Source organism: Scomber japonicus, chromosome 13, assembly GCF_027409825.1.
Source record: "Scomber japonicus isolate fScoJap1 chromosome 13, fScoJap1.pri, whole genome shotgun sequence".
In the NCBI taxonomy this organism is placed as follows: Eukaryota; Metazoa; Chordata; class Actinopteri; order Scombriformes; family Scombridae; genus Scomber; species Scomber japonicus.
Genome location: NC_070590.1, coordinates 21728574 through 21753649, shown reverse-complemented (window position 1 = coordinate 21753649; position 25076 = coordinate 21728574). Strand labels below are relative to the sequence as shown.

The window sequence follows — 25076 nt, the reverse complement described above, 5'->3', positions numbered from 1 at the left end:
AAGCTGTTTATGTGATTACATCAGACTGATGCTATTTCAGCTCACATAGTTTGGTAAGAGTAACCAGTCTGATGTGTGTAGAGGTGTGTGTGGTTGTTCTGCAGCAGCCTGGTGTTGCCTGTGCCGGTTTTTGTCGGAGAGTATTTAACTGAAAACATTTTTTTTAGCATTAATCTGTTGTTGCAGCACGTCTGTAGCAAGTATTTAGTTTGATCCTGTGAATAAAATCACCCAAGCAGCAGCAGAGTGACACTGCACCACAAATTGATGTGCTGCATTTCTGTTTTCCTATTTTCTACAAACGAATTTCAACCAAAACACAATTACTGACTTTGCACTTAATAAACCTCCCACCCCGTCTACACCTGACCTCCCACCTGTGCACCATGCAGTCTGTGCTGGTCACTAAAATACCATACAGATGCGCAAAGCGAGTTTCAAGGTAGTAAATTACACATAATATTTAACACCACAACAACAGAAATGAAAGATCCAGAGAAGTATGTTTATTTACAGCATGATAATAATTTAGCAAGATTATTGAAATTCAAATTTGGTTTATTGTAAATAAATTAGACTTGCATAAAATATTCATATTACATTTTCATTTCAACTGCCATCATATGGTCAGGCAGTTTATTTTTTTGTAGAATTATTTTTTATCTGCTGAGTTAACTGTATGTGTTTGTGCTCTCCTCACCTTTACTCTCGCCCTCTGCAGGTCCATAGTAGCTAAAGAGACGTCCCAAAAGTTTTGCCTCTGATGCCTCTGGCTGCAGCGCCTCCTCCTCCATCAGCCACAACATGCCCCGTGCTTCATCTGTTCGTACTGTGCGTACCTGCCAATTAAACACACACGCACAGACAAACACGCACAAAGGTCATAGGTCCTCAGTAGAACCCCGCTGTGGACACAAAATGTTCAGTTTGACCTTCAGTTGTTCAGAAGGATAGTACATGAGAGGAAGTGACTGTCAAACTGAAAACTGCCCTGTGCCTTTTGCTTACTTTCCACTACTACCTATTTAACTCTCTGGGTTATACACTTATTCTTTACTAATAGGTCCACCTCAAAAGAGATTGTGTTTTAGCCACAGTTTCCAGTACATGAATAACAAATAACCTTGCCACAAGGGCGCTTAGCTTGCTTTAGCTATTTAATGAGAACGCATTGATGAATCAGAGGAAATTCCAGCCTTTATTGTTTATCCCCCTCCTGGGTACAGAAAAAAAAACAATATGCTTCTACTTATGAAAGAACCTGGAAATTATCCTTCAAAGGCTGGATGGTGGCCCCTTTTGCCAGTGTTTCTTTAAAATATTAAATACAAAACAATTAAGCATTCTCTGAAATCTCAGCAAAAGTAGATTGCTGCATGCTTTTACCAGTATAAGCCGGTTCATGACAGGCTTGATATTAAAACTAGCATCAGAAATTAAAGTTTCAAAAGCAATTGTGGTCCCCGCGCCCTTCAGCAGTTGCTACGATAATAGCCTCATCAATTTAGCTTTTCCTTATAATTGAAATGGAAACAAAAAGCTGTTCATGAATACGGAGAGTGGCAGGAGAGAAGGGATTAAAAAGTAATACAATTAGTGTGAGCACAGAGACGAAAATAAAACCTAATTCAGCATCAGTGATCATGGAATAAGTGCATTGGAAAGAATTTAGTCTTTCATGACACCAAACAGGCGAAATTGGATTTTACTATGGGCAGCACAGCACAAACGTAAACTTCCAGCATTAAAAAGCATACTTTGTTTGAGCTCTTAAAACATTCAAAGTTTGAACGGTGGCCCTTTTAGCCAAAGACATTGTGAGTAAGTCACTATTGCAACAGTGAGATTAATTTCCACACTGCAATAGCCAGCTCGGTAACATGGCTCAGGCCTGAATCCACCCTGGGAGATTGGGAACCAAAACCACAAAACCAAAAACTGTTTTAGCAGCTATCAGGAAGTGACACTGGAGACATCCTTATCAGCTGTGCACACTACACTGGCTGCAAATACAACACAGAGTATCAGTTTGGAGGAAACATATGACAACTATGAGGCTTGCAATGAAATAAGCGTTAAGGCAGTGTGTGATAACAGACATCTGAGTTGCAACAAGGGAAAAAAAAATCTGAGTAGAAAAAAACAATATTTGATCAAATAGTCGTTTCATTCTAAGCAGATTTGTATAGTTTACTTTAGTTTTTAGTGTGATGTACAACAGTTCAATGCCTCTGATGACATTCCCATTAAGAGTGCAGATCCTTTAAAAAAATAAAGCACTCAAACCGAACGCAATGGAATTATACCAAAGTGATCTATGACTTTCTAAACTCTGCCATTTCTGTTTCCATGGTGCAGATCACAAGCTGCAAAGGTCAGACATCGATTTTCTCTCTTCGAGTCAATTCTCTAACCTTTCTTTTCCTCCTCCTACCCTCTCTTTCAAGCAAACAACACCTTTCAATATTTGAAAACTCCCATAAAGAAAACTTCTGATGCTTAAAGATGATGATATTCATTACTGGATTAAATAACGGTGCCAGGAGATTAGTGTGAAAATAGATCATGAAAGGCACGCAATTCCCCACGGTGTTCTGAGAGGCAATCAGAGGCAAAATATTATACTAATACCAGATTTATGCATAAAATATCAACAAAAAAATAAGTGACTATGCAAATGGGAAAATCCAGTATAATATTAAAAACAGAAGTGAAGACGTAAACAAACGCAGTCAATATTGAACTTACCAGTGCTTGGCTTGAGGCTTGGTCTACCACTGCTACAGACAGAGATGTGCTGGGCTCTGTGTCATCTAACACAAGCTCTATGTTCTCCTGGAGGAATGCAGACAAACAGATTGACAGACTATGTAATGACTTATGATGATGCTAAATAAAAGAAAAACACCATTTCCAACACAAAATGTTAAAACACTGTATTGTAGTATATAAACCATGTCCATGATTCCTGCTTTAGTTTCAACTGCCTGTACAAAGTCAGCCTTGAACACAATATTTGTAATATTCTTTATTTTATTTTACTTACAATTTTTAAACTTCAATTTAAATTATTCTAAAGTTTAAATACCTCTCTTGCATTCACGCTACCTGATCACCAAAGCCCAGAGAAATGCAATTTTATGTTATCATATGTAGCATTTGAACAGAAAAGTAAAAATAGAACTGTGGTGAGATGACATTAAAGTCCTTGTATCCTTGTATCCTTGTATCCTTGTATCCTTGTATCCTTGTATCATTGTATCATTGTGATTCCTTGCAGTGACCACAGATTAAAATTATGTTTAATCACAAGGAGCCTGATATTCACAAAATGGTAATGTAGATGATAAGGAATAAAACTATACTCAATGCGCAGTTGGATGTGAGGGTTTCTCTGAATGAAGAGTCTGATATTGATTCTATTCATTACTATGGACCTACATTTTGACCACAGGCACCTCGCTCCCCAATGTTGAAGTTCACCCTGTTGCAATTTGCTGTCCACCTGTTAGGACTTTTTTTTTTTAAGTAGTTGAAATTATTTAAGTTAGCCCAATGACTGACTAAAGCTTTCTCCCTTGATATCATTCATATCAATTCAATATCATTTAAGCTTCACAATCACAAAGATTTGAAGAGAGAGACACTGAGGAGCAAGTGTGCACACAGTTAATATCAACACTCCGATGTTAACAGCACTACCCTAACTGCATGCAGCAATTTGCGCTGTTTTTTTTTTTATTAGATGGCTTATGCAATAATGCTTATTTGCATAGAAAGGGGAAATTTTTCACCCAATGTATTACCTTATTCACATACAGTACATGAATATGAAACAAGTGCACCACAATGCTATTTGCTTGGCAGCACGGTTTACACGGTCCCCATTCAATCCCTTACTTTGTGAATTAGACACTATGTTTTTGTCTCACTTGCATGCAATCCTTTTGTGGATTTGACCCTATGTGTCTATGCAGCTCGTGAGGGTGCAGGGAGTCATAATTCTGCAGCAGGGTTTGGAATTTGTAAGTCTTCACTTCAGAGCAAAGTCTGAGTACCATTTACAGATGAGAAGGGCACTGTTAGTTGTCTCATTTAAGTGTAATATCCATTAAAAGATGTTTATGGATATTGAAATGAAAACACAATAGCATATAGAAGGAAAAATAGAAGGAAAATATAAGTCACAACCCATCTAATAGAATAACAAGAACGTTTGGCATTTGCAATTCCAATATATAAATGGAAAATGGAAAAAGATTTCATTACTGTAGCAGACGTTAACATTTCTGGGATAAAGTGGAATGAAATATACTAGAAATTACCTTCACCAGACCAAAACAGGCATATAGCAGCTCACAGTAATAAAGTGCAGGCTGCGCTGGAAATGTGTGGAAATGTTGGCAGTGCTAATAGTGTGGATGCCAGTGTTGGAGTTGACTGTGTATTTGAAGTAGCCTAACTGATTTTTAGATCTCTGCTGTGAGGAGTCAATATGTAGAAGACATAGAAAACTATCGAGGCGGCTGCAGCACTCAACAGCTTTTAGTTCAAAAATATAAGGCATGTACGCCTGTTGTGTTTCACAGTTTAACCTGCCAGTCACTGTTGAGACTGAGTGCTGCTTTAAATGAGTTTGACCCAGTTTTCAACGACAGTTTCAAAGCTTCTTATGTTTTGAAAATACACTGACAAGAAAGAATTACACTACACAGATTTACTGTATGCTATACTTTTCTCTGATTCCCTTTTTCTTAGGCAAAGGATGTGGGTGGCAGTGTGGGTAGGAAATCCCAGGATCCATGTTCGCAGAAATAAAAGTGATATGATTAAGACTTCTGGTTAACTTTAGTGTACTGGCAGATGAGTTCTGAATAAAGACATTATGAGATTAGAGTTGGAACAGGAGTAGCCTGAAAATATATATATTTGTAATGTCTGGTATTTTATAATTAAATATCTTCAGTTCTTAGGGATGATTGTGTACATTTATTGTGGTCCAGCAGTGCCAGACAAGGATTGAAAGAGGACAGAAGAAGAAAAGTTCCTTCATCAACGAGTAACATCACCGCTGTGCAGCTGGGCGTGTCTCCCAGGCAGTTGTGAGTGACTTTACTTTGATCTCAGCAGAAGAGGTGAAGACTGGCATCGCTAATGAGAAGGTCTAACACATGAACTACTTTGGCTTGTCACAGCTTGTGACAGGTGGGAGGGATGGTGTATCTGATGTGTGAACACATACACTATTGGAGTTGATATATCTGAGGGAAAGCGGCAGACAAAGGGAGAGAGAGGGAGAAGTGGGAGGAAGAAAGAGAAAATGAAAATGAGGCTGTATGCATGGTGCGTACTACTTCAAATGTCCTTACCTCCTTGTATCTCTCCAACTCCTGAACAAAAGTACGCTGGTAGAAGAGGGTCTGCAAACGTTCTTGAGTGTAGTTGTGGCATAGGTCCTCAAATGTTGCACCGCACTCGCGCTTAGCCAGCCTGGGGTTTTGAAATCCCGGTGTGTCCACAATGAGTAGAGAGCACAAGGAGTTCTGGCTGGATTTCAAGGCCCTGAAGCATACAAGCCAAACACACGTACACACACATACACAAACATTAGCATTGCAATACTTTAAACAATAGTGTTATTGATTACATTCACTGCATCACCCTTAGGTTTAACCTTAAGTCTCTCCAATACAACCCTCAAACTCATTAAACCGAATCCTAATTATAAACTAAAACCTAAGTCCATGTCCTTTTAGCACTGGCATAAACATAAGCGTAATTTTATTTTTAAGCTCCCAAGATTATTAAGATATCCACTATGTCAAGCTAAATTAAAAGGAATGTGTATAAAATAATGCACAAGTCAAAAACATCTTCACTGAGTGTTATATAGCTTCTGTAAGGTACTGAAGCAGAAATACTCACCGGTTTATTAAAGAAATGAGGACAGTGAAGAGTTCAGAGTAAAGTGCAGATGCCATGGCCTCTAAACACTCTATGGCTGTAGCCTTGGATCCTGGTATGAAAAGCAATCACAGACACAGAACAAATCAGAAACATCCAGTTGATGACAATATGTCCGTCATCAAATAACACGAGTCAGTTGAGTGATGTAAAGGAACACTTTGTCAGCTGTAGATGCTAGACTAAAACTATGTTTATTACATTTTCTTCTGAAAGGATGTGCCCATTTCAACATATTATGCCCAAAGGCATAAAGTATTCAAGCTGGGTCTGAAATTGTCTGCCTGTAAAGCAGTGTCATTGAGGACTCAGGTGTTTCTGAATTGGTCAGATCAAACAGCACATACTTATGTCTGTGCCTGGCGGCAATGGCCACCTGTTACGCTTACATAATTCATTTCACTATCACACAAAATAGTGAGTTCATGGTGCCTGGCTGATACTTTCATCTGTGCGCATATCTATGATCATATATTCATATTCAATGAGAGATACAGGAAAGGTGAAACAGAGGTCAATTCTGTCCATCCCTACTGTGATACTTTTAACTGTACCCTCATGCCCTTCAAAGTGTGTTGCAGTCTTGATGGAAGTGAGAGGACCTGTACATGTGAAAAATCAATGTGAGGCAATTATGATTTCAAGGACAATGAATTAGGAGTGGATCCCAAATTGCTTGTCCTGACATTGCGTGTGTACTTATCTGTCAATAGCCATTGTAAAGCTGTGGTATTCATTACTAAGATAAGCTTTACTTTCTCCGGAGCATGCAATTTCCCTCAGGTGATGGGCATGAGGCATATATGTGCATGTGTGTGTGGAAACAGAGAGTGACAAAGAGGAGGGTGGGGGAGGTAGAGACTGTTGGTAAATGTGGTCTGTAGAGTACCTGCATCTGCTGTGCCATTTTCGTCAGAAGCCTGGCGGATGGTGCTGGCTCTGGGCAGGGTGCTCTTGGCCTGGTGCTTGAAGATGGAGGAGGAGAGCTCCTCCAGGGTGCAGCCCAGCAGGTAGGCTGCCTTCTGGGCCCACTCATGACGTGCAAATTGTTTCCTGCCAGCTGAGACACGTGCATGAAAACCTCCATTAGCCCTTCTGCCAACTACCCCAGGCGCATGGCTAGCCTGGTAGCTTTGTGAAAATCCTGTCTCTGACAGGGTATGATTATGTCTATGGTCAACCTGACACTGACACAGCTGGTAAGAACATGCACTAAAAGCATGCTAAAAATGTTGGTGGCTTGAATACATTTAATTATAGATGGTGGAAAAAGGACATATATTCAGTAGTGTCAGCAGCTAAAAGTTTCAATTGTTTTACATTCAAAAAATATGTAAGAAGCTGAAATGATAAATACTCTTGTTATCATCTTGAGAATAAGAGCAAAACTTATCATTAAGGAATGCAATTAATTTATTTATATGAAGACCTCTGTTGGAAAATACAAGTTGTTCTTTAATCTGGTGGCTGAGTGATAGAAACATGCAGATATGAGTGCAAACTTCAGTTTTAATCCACCATGAAGTGGTATCTTTTAAGACTAAAGAAATAAATTGGGGGGGATTCACACAGAGAGTAGTGGGCTCTATCTGTTCAATCAGCCCTACAGAAGCCCTGTGTACTATTCATGATGATAAGCAGCATGGTTGTAAAGACAAGTAAAGGCATTCAAACATTTGCTTTGATAGATATTCGTCACCACAGTCATTTAAATTCCAGTTCAACATCAAAAAGAGGAAATTGGGTTAGCCAATGTTACTGAATCAAACATTCATGAATGTCTGACTCTTAAAGATACATTTTAAAAAACTGCCTATATGTAATGTCTGCTCTACTGACTGTGTAGCCACTTTTTTGTTGTTTGTAGACATAAGTGTTGTCAGTTCAGTATACAAAGAAAAGCAAGTTCATCTCAGGTAGTGGTCCCTTTAATTAGTTCCTGTGGATTAGAGATCATTGCTGCCCTCTTGTGTTGTACTATAAAGCTGAAAAATGAACATATTTTATACACTATGTTTTTATATAGGTTTGGATGAGATAGTCAAAACATAAACTAAGTCCTCACGGCAAAAATATTTTTAATAGCACAGAGAATTTTCATGAATAAATTCAATATTCCCTCAGACGGGGAGACAGAATCTAATTACCACCAATGTGTCAACTCTTGGTTATTACTTTTACTCCATCGTGCATAGTTTCTTCATGAAAACCACTGTGTGTTTAAGAGGAGCAAAGCAGTCCTATCAGCACAAGTCATAAGTCACCCAATAATTTGCAGATCAGAATGAAGTTGTTCAGGGTCTGTATTCCCTACAGCAGATGCTAAAGGCGACAATATCTGTTAATGAAAATTTTAAAACGGTTCCTGGATGCTGTTATATTGCCATCAAAAAGACTGGCAGCCAGCTGGAGGGGATCACTGAAAGCTGGCAAGCAATTCTAAATAAGTGACCAGAAGTGACAGTGCAGACAGAGAGTGAAGAGTGAACAAATATATCACAAAACATAGAGCTACAGTCACTGCTAATGTATGTTGTTTGTCATTTTATATTCTATTATTCTATAGATATTCCATATTTATAAACAGGTTATAAAACAGAGAAAGTCAGACAAAAGTTAATTGATTTGCAGCAAGTTCAATACTACTCAGATAAAAACATTTGTAATAAGATAGTACAGTATCCTTAAGATGACTTTGCTAAATGTGCACATCAGATGTGCACCAAAGAGAGCAGAGTTAAAATATAGTGATAGAGAATTCAAAGAAATGTAATAAATCAATATTACATGTAGGTACACTGAATTACTTTTAAAACCTGGTTTTGGAAAGGACTTTAATTGAAAAAGTGCAACTTTTTTAAAGCAAGGAGCTTTTAAAAATACAACTAATATTTACCTCAACAATAATAAAAATAATTCAGCCTTTTCGAATGAGAGATATCCCATTTTCAAACAAAAGTCAAATCAAGTCAGAGGCAGTTCTATTACTTCAGAGATAAAAACAATCCAGCTTTCTTACGTTATGGTTTCATCACACAAATAGGTTCAAAGACAGAATCAAATCCTCGTGTTAAAGAGAACTGCTGTTTCTATTAGTCCCCTGATGCATTCATATGACAAAATAAGATGTTTTTTAAGACTTAAGGACAAAATTAGATTAGATTTTTTTTCATGCCCTCCAGCTGTTTCCCTACAATTGGAGTGAGTTAGTTTTTTCCAGATTTCACATTCTGTAACTGTAGCACAAACACTGCTTTTGTTTATTTTAAATTGTGATTCAATAAGGTTAAATAAAGGCAACCTGACACAGGCCCAATCTAATAAATGATTATACACATAACATCATTTTAATGATATATTTTCATGAATTTCATCATTTTCAGAGTTTTGGAAATGGAAAGGCTAACAGTTCTGAAACAGCAATGCTACTGTAATCACTGCTGCTACAGTCACTCAAATTATTCCTAAATCTTTATTTTTAGCAACAGATCAGTGCAGTAGAGCAGTATAACAACCTGTGCACGTCTTTTAAAGTGCAAATGCATAATTCAGTTGTCTGGATTACAGCTGTCTTGCATCACACAGAAGATGTTACCTACATTGTGATAATACAGTGCTCAACATTTGTGGCTAACAAATTTTTTGCTTTTTCAAAATGTCGGTTGTAATAATGGCCCTTTGCCTCTTTGTTACTGGTATGTGGTATTTCATGAATGACATTATCCTCACAAATAAGTGATGCAGCTACTGAATGGTGAAGTATTTGGTTAGTTCAGCAATCTTACCCTTAGTAGCTCCAGCAGAGCCAAGATGGTAGATGGCCCCGAGGACAAGCCAGAAGGCCCTCTGCTCATCAGAACTGATCCCCAGAACCTTCATGGCTGCCTGCAGCTTGGAAAACTGCTGAGAGGCCCGCTGCTTATCCTCCGACTGGCAGATAGCACATACAGTAAATTCAAGAATAATACCACGGTTACCTAATGCTCTTTTAAGTGATTACAACATAAATTAAAATCTATCTTGGTAGTTTGTTCACTCATGACATACTGCTGTGTGATGGTTGGTGACAAGCATTACGCACAATTACCTCTAATAACCACTTAATTACAAATTGTTAGTGTGTTTATAACATAGCTGGTGAAAAGATAATAAATGTAATATCAGTAATCTTTTTTTCAGCTTTTTAAGTCTGCTCCTGGACAACCAGACAGCCTGCATCCCTATTAAAGGACAATTAAACATTCAGCTTTATAAGTGGTAAAAAAATAATCATTTACCTTATTATGAGGCATGATTCCAAACACATTGTTTTCAGCAAAGTGGTTGAGGTGCAGCTCAGTTCTGATGAAGAAAGTCTCAGTGAGAACATAGAAGATTCTTCATTTCTTAAGTCCACTTATAATACATAAGTAAGATTTTTAAGCATTCTCAAAAAGCAGTATTATATAATTGCAATATATGAATGCAATAATGAATGGCATTATAATGGTAGTTATCCTGACCTAAGAGCGGTTTCTACTCCAGCCATTAGGTAGTAAAAAACATTAAACGTAGACTCTCCATCTGGTCTTCTAGTCACCCTCATCTTCTCCAGTAGCATGGTCTGCAAGGCCACATCAAACACACCAAAACAGGATATAAAGATTAGAAAAACATTAAATAACGTTTATTATATGCAGTGCAAGTACGTATAATAACAAAGGCTGCTGGAGCTTCCTGAAATTCTATACTAATTAATGGTATATAGTCTGAGATCATAGCAGATATTCATAAATGGTTTACTCAGGAGATGAGCTCCAGTGATTTAAATAAATAAATACAGAAATAGATGAGTTTATTTGTACCTGGATAGAGGCTGAGGTCACCAGGCCCGCCTGGTCAAAATCCAAGGAAACAATATGGGAGAAGCGACTAGCATTTCCATTCATACAGGTAGAGGCATTCCCAAATGCTTCCAAAACTGTGTAGACAGCCTGCCATTTCTCTGCTGCAGACAACAAAGAGAAATCCATACAGTCATTTGGGGGAACTAAATAACACAACAATGTTTTACTGTTATTTTAGTTAGTATTTTGGATTCTTTCCAACCTACCGGAGAAGGTTTTGTTGGTGCTGCCAGCAATGCAGACCAAGTATTGGATGATGTGTTGACAGTTTGTAGTCTTGCCGCTTCCACTCTTGCCCAGCAGGACAATGGACTGATCCTGACGAGTGGTCAGGAGGTTCCTATAAGCAGACTGGGCCATGTTGTAAATGTGAGGGGCAGTGTCCTCCCTTTTGCAGCCCTTAAACATTTGCATCACCTGGCAAAGAAGAGAAAAAGTAGAAGTAGAAAGAGGACAAAATCAAAGAGAGGCAGTTATACATATGAGACTATATCTCTTTATGCTAATTTCGTTGTGATTGTACTCTTGTAGTGTACTATTCCATGAGAGATATCATTACATGCACAAGACTGCAGCCTACCTTCTCAGAGTACATGGAGGGGGTGCTAATGGGGTTAATGACCACCATGTTGGGCCCAGCGTGGGTGTGCACCAGGTTACCGCCATACCGTTGCCGCAGGGAGTGCATCACGCTCGACTCGTTCAAATATTGGAGAGAGGCCAGATCCTCCACTCGCTCAAACATCGGGGGGTTTGCCTAGAGTTCAAAGTCAGAGGCGGTCATACACTCACCCAGTGTCATCTGTAATTGATGAGGTTCAGAGTTGATTTGATGATTAAATACCTTCTCTACATCATCTTCATCCACATCCAATAAAGATCCATCACTCTCCAGGCGGATTTTCACCTTCCCCTCTGGCAGACTGCCTGCCTCTGTCTTCAGGAGAGTTGCTGCAACGCCACAGAGAGTGGAGTTAATTTATCATGACATATGATCTCCACTCGAGTGCAAAAGCGTCATCTTATCTTACATGTCTGATAATGTCTGGCAGTTGCATCTCTTTTAATAATGTCTAAGCTGTATTAAACTAAAAATGCATTCAATGTTGCAAACGTATTAGTAGTAGTGGTATAGTCTAATCAAATACAGCCTGAGGTAAATTAGAGTAGTCTAGTCGGGTGCCCTCTTTTAACATGAAATTGCAAAAGCATTTTCTCTTCTTCAAGAATCCACCTCTGTGGTATAGTAAAATGGCATGTCAGCAATTAGAGTGGAGTAAGTTCAGTTTTCTTTAAAATACTATACAGAAGATACAGAATACATACAGATACTTAAAAGCATCATTTTTACTAACCCAAGGAAAATCCATCCTTGTGAACAAGCCATACTTTTTCGGTGTTGTACCAGGCTCTCTCTGCTGCTATCTGCTCTTCAGTCTTCCCCTGTTAGATCAAAGTAACAATTAGGATGAGTAAAAACTTATTCTAAGAATTATGGAACATTATGAATTGAAGAAGTACAACAGAAATGACAACTGTTGAATGAAAAATAATTAAAGCAGGTAATCACATAATAGACTGATTTACATACAGCACACATTCATAAAAAGGATGTGAATTCTTCCTGAGTAAAAACCTGTATGAAGTGTGTGAGCTGGTTCATTATATTATTCCACCTCCAACATTTACATCCATTACACATCAGCCCATCACAGATGAACTAGAGTTCCCATGGCTCCCCTTTAAAAGTCCTTTCCAGAGCTCACAGTGTGCATTGAACCCATTGAGAGTTCACTTAATGTGTTCACTAAAAAGATGTCACAGATGTCATATCAAGAGCAGCACTGACAGAAATACATGGGTTTAGGGGGATTACACAGAGAAACACCTAAATACTGTTAAAAACAGAAAACAACCAACTAAAGTCAAGTGTTTGGAGAAACGAAGACATGCAATCAAGCTATCAAAATAAAGATTAGATATCAGTACAGAGAAAGTATATTTTTGTCTTCTCCAACTGGTTAAGATGTGGGAACAGTTAAGGAGGGTACGGATACAGGCAGGGCCACAGGGCCACAGGTAGGATCAAACCTTTGATTGCCTCAATAACTACAAGGCCATCCTCCCACAACGCTTTACTAGCTCATCACACACAAAAACCACAAAATACACATCACTCTGAAACACTGCGGGATGCACCCAAACCTTAGCTGCAGAGTGTGCTGCCTTAAGGAAGGCCACAGGGTCTTCAACAACTTTAGACTGGGGAAGGGAAGGAGCAGAAGTCAACTGAGAAATTGGTACTCTAAGTGGTTTGATTCAACAGTTACACATTCCATACGTTTGTCATTTCCGTGTGCACAACAGAATGCAAAATGTAAAAATAGACATAGTGCAAATGATTAGAGTAAAAAGAAGATGATACAAGCACTGCAGCCAGACCTGCAGCAGTCTAACAATGCAATGGTAAGTCTAGCAACGCTAGTAAAGTCAATGAGTCATTCAAGTAATTCACCATAAAAAAATTAGTGTTAATGTGTTAATGAGCCGGGATTACAAGGTGCATTGAAGCAGTGTGTAAATCTAGAGGGACAAAATTCAGTCACTGCCATTTTAACAGTCACAGTTTACATGATCAGTTGTACACTGTGAGGGATAAATGCAAGGCACCATGCAGCCTGTTTTAAAATATACGGTAGAAATGAATGCTAATGAAATTAGATATAATGTGATAACATACATAAATATATGTCAATTCACAGAAGCACATGTAGAATTTTATTTGAAATATATCTGTAAAAACATATTTAAGAAGCAGTTTAATGTTCCATGTTGCATATGACTACATATAACATTAAAATGTGGATAGGAAGAGTAATGGCAACAAGACTGAAACATAAAATATTATTAAAATAGTCATTATTACATTTGCACACTACCCTAGCCCAAATTTGGTGCTGGTGTCAAATTATGAAATTATGACTCATATTACATGAGCATGAACCCAGAATGAACAGGGGGAGGGACAAAGACAGCACAAGCACACTCAGGCATGGACAGAGTAGGGTAGAGAGGGGTCAGTATTGGAGAACAAGCTTAGACTCCAGTACTCTACCCCTGAGCGAGTGTGGTGAGTGTGGCGAGCCTACGGTTGGGCAGCCTGTACCTGAGTGGATTTGTGGCCTCTGGCGCGCTGGCAATGCAAACAGCAAAGAGTACAGCAGCAAGTCAAGATCCAGTGATCCACAGAGATGTAAAGAGCAAAGAAACAAGACACTATTTTAGACAACAGGACATCAGAGCAAGAAGGAATAAGAAAAAATGTTTTTCAGTGCTATAGACCTTTAGAGAACAAATAACCAGGCAGGCACATATAATCAAGCACTGCCAAAATCACACATAATGCCAAAGGGCAAAATAAATTGTCATACAGTAGGTGCTCCTCTGGACCTGATAACACAACCATGAACACTAGAGAATGAATAAGAGAGGGTAGAGGAGGGTAATAAGAAGAACAAACTCTCAGCTAAAGCTGTTCAATTCATTATCAGAGGTGTACAAGAAAAAAAGGTTTCATGCATTTGTCTTTTCTGAAACAAAAGCGTGTTACCAATCAATCAATCACATAGCATACAATTAAAAATGTGTATCAAAATATCCTCAGACTATATCATAAATATGAACATTCAGGCAACACAAAATATGCTTACACAAGTCCAAGAAAGTTTTTATTTTCTCCTAAAGCAACTTTGATGAAATCTCCGTAATTTGTAAGCTATATAAGTATGTCTTTGGTCAGATTTTACACCAAGTGGCTAACACTACAGGAGACCCCTGTAATGGGAACCCTACTGGGACAACCTGGTGTGGACTTAGGTTAATTTCCCTCTAGCTGGGGAAGCAAGCAGTTGACTCAGGCTGGTCACAGGGTAAGCCTTAGTAAAGTATAGCAGGTGCAAGCAAACAAATTGAGGGGAGAAAAGTTACATTATCGATGGTGAAAATCCTCTTCACACGCTTGTGATCTTCCTCACTGGGAATCAGCTCTGGGGCCTAAAGTTACAAAGCAGCACCAGGAATTGCAAATATGTAGCTATAAATTAAACCGATGATGAAGAGATAATTGCTTGTGAAAACTGAATGAACACTTATAAGCAATTCATATTTAAAAGAATCTAGTGGTTTTGAATGTGACCACATGTGAAACACACAGTGTACGTTTGCAGCAAGACGAACACACACCTGTTCATTAGATGCAGGATGAGCCTGGGACAGTGCAACGGGGGATGGCTTACCATTGAGAGCCACAGGTGGACATGGTGTCTGTATGCACATGTATGCCAATATTCACAAACACACAGTTTGACAAACAAAGATGCGCACACAAGGAAGGAATTATGGAGAGATGATGAGAATGACAATGAGGATGATCGTTATGTTTCAGCTTGGTGTATTTTCTTTTAACTTTGGATTTCATTTAACACACAAAAACTATGACCAACTTAAATGAAAGTTTGCTCCTACTAATTTTCCGGTTAATTCAATCAGGAAATGAGTAAGGGAAAGTGACTATTAAAGAAAACTGGATCATTAAGCGCTACAGCAAAAGAATAATGGTTCAATTAAGAAATTTGGGTTGTCTCATCTGATCCTCATACAACTGCACCAACATCCAAGGAATTACCTTAAAAAATGATAAATAAAAAGTTCTGTGACATTTATGCTCTATAATATTATTCAGCTGTGGTTAGTAGATGTAATAAAGGCTAAAGAAGGACATTTATCTTTCATTTCACCTTTTCTTTACAATTTTGAATTCCACAAACCTCCATACACTGCCTAAGATAAATTCAGTAATCTACATGTCACACTGTTTTTTTCCAGGAAGTATAGCTGTATTTAATAGTAATAACTGCTGTCTGCCATTGTCAACAACAGGAATTAGTAATTTTGATGCAGACTCATGATATGTAGTTGATATGCAGCTCTGCCGGGAGCAGAAAAGTAAACGCACTAGACTTAATCCCATAAGATTCAAAACCTAAATCTCTCCCTAAAGCAGTTAAAAACACAATATCCCTCTGTGAAAATATCAGATGCATAGCTCCAAAATCAAATCCCTGGGTCTGTGGCCAAATACCCAGCTGTTCACCACACTGCATGGACATCTGTTGATGATTTTCAGATGGCCTGCTGACAAGCGAAAAGCCCAAAACTAAATAACAAGACAAAAACATAACCTTGTCGGGGGTACAAATTGAAACTGAGACGGTGAAAGTATAAACAATGTTGAAACTGAAATGACAGCTATTATCCTAGTCCTATCATAAGTCAAAATATAAATGCTAATTAGCTGAAGCTGAATTAAATTATTTAAGAGCCAGCTAAAAGTTGAAAATGACAAATTGTGATCCTGGTCAATGGTCAGTTTAATTGATGTGAACTACAAATTTGTCACTTATAGTGATTCCAGTTTCTTTAAACAGCATCTTAAGAGATCATTAAAACTCCTATCTCAGTGGTCTACCAGCAGTCAGAGCACAACTTCAATGCTCTGCTTGCAGAAAGTGACAGTAATGAGTCACAGCTCAGTGCTCACAGACAACTCCAGCTGACCAGACTAACAGAGTGCAGGGCATGAGCACATCCTTATACGTGCTGATGAAGTCTGATCATGAGCTGGTGCATGCACCCTGCTTTCCTTCACTTATCCAGGGTGGCTTCATTATATCAACACTCCTTTCTTGTCAGAAAGAAAGAGCAACTTGTACTTTGGAGAAAAAGGAAAAGGAGTCACATTCAGTTGTTGATGACAAGGATGAGATGAAACCTAATAACAATCCCAGTTGTAAAAAAAAGTCACAATGATCCACAACCATAAGCAAGTCTGCTCAAGTAGAACATGTCTTTCAGGGTAAATTATATGAGCATGTATATTAGCTGTAATGTCTGTTATTATCACACAGCATGCTCCACCTGGAGGTTAAGTAGCAAACATGCACTTCTTTCACTCAGTACCTCTGGTTTCTTTACAGCAAATGTGCGAGGTTTTGGGATGAACCCTGCAGGAGGAGCCAGAGGGTCTGTCTTTGTGACGGGGATGAAACCTGCTGGTCTTGCCAGAGGATTCTGTTTAGGGGGTAGAGGACTGGATTTTCTGGCAGGGATGAAGCCAGGTGGAGGAGACAACAGATTTTGTCTGGGGGCAGGGATGAAACCAGCAGGCGGGGCCAAAGGGTCAGGTTTGGGAGCCGGAATGAAACCAGCAGGTGGGGCCAAAGGGTCAGATTTGGGTGCAGGGATGAATCCAGCTGGTGGGGTGAGGGGGTTGGACTTTGGTGGTGCCAGGCTTGGTGGTGTAGTGGTGGGTACAGATGTAGACGTGGTAGCCTCTGTTTTTTCCACAGTAGGTTTCTCCTCCTCTTTCTGCACCTCTACTTTCACCTCTTCCTGTTTTACCTCTTCGTTCATGTCCTCTTTGCGGTCCTGGGTGCGGGTGCGAGGCCTGTGCTCCTTGGTTCTACTTCTGCCCATTAGACTGGTCAGACCCTTGGAGATATCATCCTTCTCCTCCCCAGCAGCCTTAGCCGTTTTGAGTGCAGAGTCTGCAGCAGCGGCAGACCTGGCAGCCTCAGCAACAGCCGGCTGGTTCTGCTCTTCCACACCAGCAGGAACCACACGTCTGATAACTCTCCTCACAACCCTCACCACCTTCTTACCGCTCTTCTCCTCTCCTGGAGCATCTGGACCACCCATGTTGGACTCCTCAGCTGATGATACAGTTGGCTGTGGATCACTTTCTGTATCTATTCCAGGTTTAGTGACTGCCTGAGGCTGAATACTATCTACATCAGACTGGATACAAACAGAGCAAGGCAGACAATAGTGTAGATTATTTCCATGACTGATACAGATAAACTGTCAAAGATTTCAACAGATGGTTTTGGCTCAGAATTTCAGAATGGAGGATTATTCTGATATTTTATATCAGTGAGTGTATTTCCATTTGTTCCATTAAAAGCATCCCTCAAGCTGGTATATACAACAAGCCATTTAATTAAGCATTCTCATTCAAACTTTAAAGTTTATAGACAAACTGTTTCATTCATAAATTATGATAGAAAATGAAGTAAAAGTGACAGTTTTGTATTCTCTAAACAGTAGTTGCCGTGAGAATAAAGAATGTCACCTCAAGCCCTGTCAGCTAATGGTTAATTAATTGTTAATAACTATTTTTGTTATCACCTACTCTCACATTCGCCACATTGCTATCTTCCTTCCCGAGACCATGGTAAAGTAAAATTGGCTTTAGCCTGCAGAAGGTTGTGATAATGATTAGTAGCCTCATCTGTTTCTGTGCACAAAACAGTTTGCATCATGTGAGTTACTATCCAAAAGCATGCAGGGTGAAAAAAAACACTTACATCAGGCTTTTTTTCAACTTTAACCTACACGAAAAGAAGCAATACAAAAAAGAAAAATCAAACCACAGATAGGGAGCAAAGCTTTTCTCTGTCAACATAAAGGAACATTTCACAAATCCAACAAGAAACAACATGCAGATATGAACTGAAAAGCAAAAAAACACAGAAAAGCGAGACTTCCCTTTTGCTCCCAGAATGAAAAGCGTGATTTGTACGCCATGGTAACAGGCCAGATGTCATGGAACAAGCTGGGCGACAAGGAGAATAAATGTGTGGAATGATGAGAAACAGAAAGAGAAGAAGAGGAGGATGTACTGTGTGGAGTGATGAAGAATGGGAATTTAGGGGTGAGCGTCAGGGTACTGTGAGCTGGATTTCTGCACACAACAGGTCATACACCCACAGGGCAGTGGGACCATGCAGCACTGAGGACAGAAGACATGAACAACATGTTGACATGGATAGCTTGCCTTCATCACACTACCACAACTATGTGGAAAACAATTTCACAAGACCTGTAAAGTATCTATTTGATCTGTTAAAATAACTTTCACTGCACTCACCCAATAAGCTTACTCATACTTACGCACAATTTTGGAAAGAATATTAAGGGATTGGAAAGATATGGAAATGAATAACCTTCTAACCCATGCTCAACATGCATGCAACATACATTATGACAGATGATTGGCTAATGGGGGGGGGGGGGGTATGGCCCTAATATAATAATATAATATCATGATATTCCAGGGTATTTAATAATATCCTTGACAATACGATATGACAACTTTTTTGGCTCTCCTCATTCTCAAATAGGTGCTTCTGCTTGTGGTGGTGAAATTAATTACATAGCCCAATATTGTTGTTAGTCAATGTTATTTTCCCATTCAGCCATTCAGCAACATAACGTCAACAAATCAAGTCATTATGTCGACAAGTTGGAACATTACCATTATCACAATCATTTTCTTTAAATCATATTAAAAAATAGACCAATATTATCGTGAACTACATAATATAGCAAGTGCCCTTGATCAAGGTAACTTGTTTCATTACTTATCCTTGACTATCGATTATTATTACTATTATCGATTTGATAGATCACACAATCCTAAGAAATTAATTAAGAATGCTATCAAGTGGATGAAATCCTATTTAAATTGTAGAAGGCAATCTATATATGTTAATGGCTCCTTTTCTTCCCCATGTATAATTACATGTGGCATCCTACAAGGGAGTATCTTGGACCATTGTTGTTTATTATATACACAGATGGTCTTCCCTCAGTGAACAAACTCAAACAGCAGATTCAAAAACGTAGTTGCATGACTGTCAAATTATTTTAAATGTATCATCAAATGGGTGGAAAGCAATAACTTGGTATTAAATGTAAATAAAACAAAAAAATATATTTGTACAACAAGAAAGAGGATTTTCATTTTCTAACTGCTAAATTATGGAATTCTTTACAATAACTAGTACAATAGTTGGATTTTTGATTGCAAGATTTTAAGGTTCAAATGTAGTTATCATCACACTGCTGTGTGGCATTGTCAGTACGTTCACAGTGTATTGGTATTACGTATATGTGAAGAGCTGTGTATATATGTAGGTACACACTAATGTATGCAGGTTATGTGTGCATGTATGTATATGATATGTGTGTGTCAACAAGTACGTGTTGAATTATTTATGAATTATTGTACGCTTAAATGTTTTTGATGTGGACTCTTGGAAGAAGGGCTAAAAGAGATCACATTCCACACAGGGATAAAGTCTATCTTCTATACACACTGTTCACTTTTATTTATCATAAGTGTGCTTCATTCACATTCAATTATTATGGCTATGTGTGAAGAACTAACTTTACCTCAGTATACACACTAAAATTGACAATGCCGGTCATTTTTTCATTATAATGATAACAAAAAATCAATTAGAAAACATGTAGCGATTTACACAAATGAAGTAAGTTGTTGCCATAGCAAAAAAACATTCAACACAGCAATAACTTTGTCAACCATTCAGGTTGACAACAAGCATACTTGTGACTTCTTGGGACACTCACTTCACTTGGCCAAGCAACATGCACCTTCCTCACATTTATATAATGCCTATTACGACTTTTCTTTAAAGGTTAAATCTAAAAACTGGCCTTTCACTCATTGAAGAGTAAAAACAAAAGTGAGTCGCAGAGCAAAATGTTTCACCATCCCCTGCCCAGCTTTCATCAGTCTACTCCTATAAATAGTTTCAGCTGCAAAGGAGGCCATTCTGAGACGCCATCAGAGCTGAAATGGAACTGCTAAGCAGAGCATGTACACCCTGAGCAGATCACACTGCTCACCACACACACAGTCCACCAGAGGCCTGAGCCCATTACCTTCTCTCCAGGCCTGGTTAACCTTCCAATCTTCACTCCGTCACTGGAGCAGTGCAGTCAGGGCCAAGGGGGGCTAAGACCTGGGTCTACAAAGAGCACACACTCTCTAGTCCGGAGTGAGTGGGAGGGCAGCCTCGAGGGCGGGGTCACAGCCAGCACACTAAAGCTGTGGTGTGGGCAGTGGAGGGGGGTAATGTGAGAGGAGCTGAGCAAGGAGATAGAAGAGGGACAGCTGCTGAAGTACAGGGGGGGCTATAAATAGAAGTTACAGCACTACACCAATTACCACTGCCACTTTTCCCTGCCACACGCTTCTCCTGGTGACAGGGAATCAGAGAGGGAGTCTCCCTCACCAGGTGCCATATAATCTTTATGTGCCCCTGAGGGAAACACAGCTGGAATAACACAATTAAAAGACTGTCAAATGTTTGTGTTTTTAAGTATGAGATTCAGCAGTTAGTGCAAGGGTTACCTACTGCACACAGACTTAAAAGTGAATGAAAGCTTATTTAAGTATACGGTTCAGTAGTTAGTGCAAGGGTTACCTACTCCACATAGACTTAAAACTGAATGAAAGCTTATTTATGTATAAGGTTCAGTAGTTGGCGCAAGGGTTACCTACTCCACATAGACTTAAAACTGAACGAAAGCTTATTTAATCTTCCATTGCCCTCCAAGATGACAAGATGAGTAAGAAATTTGTCTCAGTGAGGATGACACTACACAGTGTAAGGTGAGCCTGTGAAGCCATCCTCTGCAGTCAATGCTCCATCCAATTTACTTTACTTTGTTACACTTAGAAAAAGAACATTTTATGCCTGAATTGTCTTCCCATCAGCTACAGAAGCAGCAGTCATGGTCCTCACGAAGCCTTATACCACAAGAGGGAGCTATAAACCAATGTATTGGTTTCTCTGTTTCACAGAAGATTTTGCTTAGGTACACAGCTGACCTAAATTCAAGAGGTTGCACAATGTAGAATTTAGCACAAAGCAATGCTTGTAGGACCTCAGCCCAGATATACCACAAATCCAACTCATTTCATGTTTATCTGTGCTACAGTTTAAATCAAGATTTTAAGCTTTTTAAAATGACTCACAAATAGGATTTTGCATATTACACTGCTTCCCCAATCAAAACAATGTTTCAAGAGATGGATTAATGTGAAAGATGTGTCAAAACTGCATTACTGTGAAACCAGTTGGGTAAAAACACATATAAGATTATGTTGTTGGGAGGGAGGCATTCAGTTCATTGAATGACACAAGGCAAACAAGGAAATGCAGCAACAGGCTTGGCTGGGCATGAGCTAATCCAATCTTGGCACATTCTCTTCCTCTTCTAACTCATTAACAGTTTCATCTATCAAATAACAAGTTCCTATGAACAAAGTACAAAGTGATAGTAATTGGATTTTGGATGAACTACTCTTTCAGAATCATCAGAAACAAAGTCCAAGCAACCTCAACATGTTTTGTTATGTGGTTTTCTATTTTAATTTCAATCGAATGTGCTCAAATACAGCCTTCCTGCAAAAATCTATAATCTGCTATAAGGCATTTCTTCCACATGGGAAGCTCAGAAGTTCACATAATAGCGCTCAGCAGGACCCAGCCAAACCCGCAGCCTAGCTGGTCTATCTAGTACAGTTTGCTAATCCCCAGAGTCAGTTACTGGGACACAGCACCGTGTCGGCTGTTTGTCTACACATGGTTAGAGCAGACCAAAGATTAAGGACTCTATACACCATAAACACTGCTGATTCTGACCCAGTTAAATCCTCCCTAATCTCTATAAACAGATATCTGCATATGAATGCCGATATCTGCTCAGGCGATAGCCGATGGCTTCCAAGATTGAATCCTCCCACACAATTAAATCTGTTCAACTCTTGTATAAACTCTTGTATAGTGTCAGCTGGAGTTTAGTGCCACATTCTTAATATAATATAATTCAAATAATGGAAAATATGAATGTGACACACATGTTGTATACAAATACAGCATATCTTATTCTTGGTTTATCCACAATATCTGCTATTTCTTATTTGCCTAAGCATTTTTTTTATCAGATTTGTAGTTCCTCTTTATAAAGGTGGACGTAGATACTATTGAAAAACCCTAGATTATCATAATCTTAAAATTATATCAACCTCTTCTAATTATTTAATCTTGAAATAAAAGTATTCTATTCATCGAGGGAATTATAAAAAATTATAATTATAAAATAATTATAAAAGTCTCGAGTTTTGTCAACTAAGAGCAGAAATGAATCTTGGCACATCAGAATCTGCAGTCCAGTTCTACAAAACTCCAGGATGTGACCCAGATTGTACTCAGTAATAATAAATAGGCCTGAAAATCGGAACTTCTTTTCGAAAGTGGGCCAGATGGACATGACTTGGGAGCATCAAACAGGTGTGATCTCATTTGATTTAAAGGTATTAACACTAAACACACTGATACAGCACACACGCTCATTCTCTCAATAAAACAGGAATGCATTGTATCTGTTAGTAGTGACTCTGCTAAAAGTATCATTAAACAAATAATGATGCTCTAGCTCAAACTTATGGCTGACATGATGAGGGTGTGTTACAAGTGTCTATGTTTCTGGCAGACATGCAATCAGTCACACACCCAGGAATGTCAAGTATCTCTGCCTTGTCAACCTACAGTCAAATTAGTCACTTGACTGGCAAACTTTATGTGTAGGATTTTGTGCCATCTAGTGGTTATATTTTAGATCGCAACAACTTGAATACCCCTCCCACAACCCTCCTGTTTTAAGCATGTAGGAGAAACTGTGGTGGCTGTAAAACTCGCCAAAAAACCTGAAAGGCCCTCTCTAAATTCACTGTCTGGTTTGTCCATTCTGAGCTACTGCAGAACTTTGGCAGTGCAACATGGCAGCCTATGTGTTACCCACTCCCTGTGTAGATATAAGTGGATCATTCTACGTTAATTAAAACATAATTCTTAAATTCAGGTCATTATGCACTAATTACAACATGCTTACGAAAATGATATTCAATTTCTGCCCATAGATCCTCCTAAATCTTACACACTGGTCTATACAAGAGGTCAAAGTTTAAAACTGGTGTCACTTCATCTACAAGAGGAAACTTGTTAAGCATTAAATAATAAATACATGTTAAGAATAGAGGGAAGGAAAAAAGGAAAAAAATTACATTTCAAGACTATCATGAACCAGAACAGCTATATCCTTGAAAGCCCCACCTCTTTCTAATCCACACTGGTGCTACTCTCAGTTGAAATCTCCCTACTGGAAATGGGGATGACGTAATTTAAATGGGCAGCTTGGGGAGGAGATTAAACCATTTGCTAATTTCCTAATGATAAAACTGTGTCTGGTCTGCAAGACAGGATATGTATGGGATGAGAGATAAGCAATGATGGGATATTGAGATATAACATATTTGGCAACAAGGTCTGCTATCAGCTGTGTTATTAAATGTAAACAGGTCAGATCTGGGATATTGTTGAAATCCTAACAGGATCTGCTTTTTTGTTTATTTGTGTGCTTCCTTACAGTATTTAAACAATGAAAAGTGATACTGCCAGTTTGGATTATAACAACATGCGGTGTTCATAATGACACTATCCAATTTGAGGGACAACAGCACCAGTTTTGGCACTGCTGACTTGTGGGGAGTGCCCCGCAAAATGGCATCCCAGCTTGGTTTCATAATGCCTCTGACTAATTGGTTTACCTCAACCAGCTGGAAAACTCTATGTCTAGCAGTGCCCCTCCCTTCACAATGTCTGTGAAACAACAATAAGCAGACACAGAGGACCAAAGCCCCACTTACACACTGCACACCTGCTCATTCACAGTACAGCAGGATTCCCTTAAATAGATGGGTTATGGTATGATCCCCCTTATTTTGCACCTTTTTAAAAGCGGAAACACAGGATTTCTTGATCCCATTCTAGTTTTCAACCAGTTTGGTTGTTTTGGGTCTTTTTTTAAATTCAATTTAAATCTTACCCTGTTAAACAGACACCAAAATCCTGGCAAAACATTAAAAATTAAGAGTGCAGAATATCTTTGAGCAAACGTTTGTCAAATTGCTTTAATTATGACTATTTTAGGCCTAGGTTTTAATGTTTCAAATCCTTTTTTTAACTGTTCAAAACATAGTTCAAATATATTCAAAACACTTCAAATCTTAGTTTATTTTTTACAAGCTGAAAATGTGATATTATATAGTATAATATAATATATATAATATAATAGCCATCTTTATCCAGTGGTGTCATCGCAGTAATGACTGTCTTCAGACTTACTCTTACCACCAATCAAAGTCTAAAACCTAATATGTTGAAGAACTTGCAGTGGATCAGGAACGTTGCATAAAGCTTTGGAAATAGAACAGAAGGGACAAAACAGAAGAAT

The 25076-nt window shown here is 38.7% G+C and overlaps 1 protein-coding gene across 1 annotated transcript in view; it reads right to left on the bottom strand.

Moving 5' to 3' along the window:
- Positions 1-25076, bottom strand: part of LOC128371116 (unconventional myosin-XVIIIa-like) — a 61402-nt gene that overhangs the window by 32335 nt on the left and 3991 nt on the right. The window contains exons 2-16 of the mRNA XM_053331336.1: positions 14657-14665; positions 13056-13112; positions 12206-12293; positions 11695-11801; positions 11431-11607; positions 11057-11267; positions 10809-10951; positions 10467-10567; positions 10242-10305; positions 9750-9894; positions 6854-7024; positions 5926-6016; positions 5370-5562; positions 2749-2835; positions 701-839 (exon numbers count right to left, since the gene is read on the bottom strand). Of these exons, the coding sequence (XP_053187311.1) occupies positions 701-839; positions 2749-2835; positions 5370-5562; positions 5926-6016; positions 6854-7024; positions 9750-9894; positions 10242-10305; positions 10467-10567; positions 10809-10951; positions 11057-11267; positions 11431-11607; positions 11695-11801; positions 12206-12293; positions 13056-13112; positions 14657-14665 (1783 nt within the window). The remainder of the gene's footprint in view (positions 1-700; positions 840-2748; positions 2836-5369; positions 5563-5925; positions 6017-6853; positions 7025-9749; positions 9895-10241; positions 10306-10466; positions 10568-10808; positions 10952-11056; positions 11268-11430; positions 11608-11694; positions 11802-12205; positions 12294-13055; positions 13113-14656; positions 14666-25076) is intronic.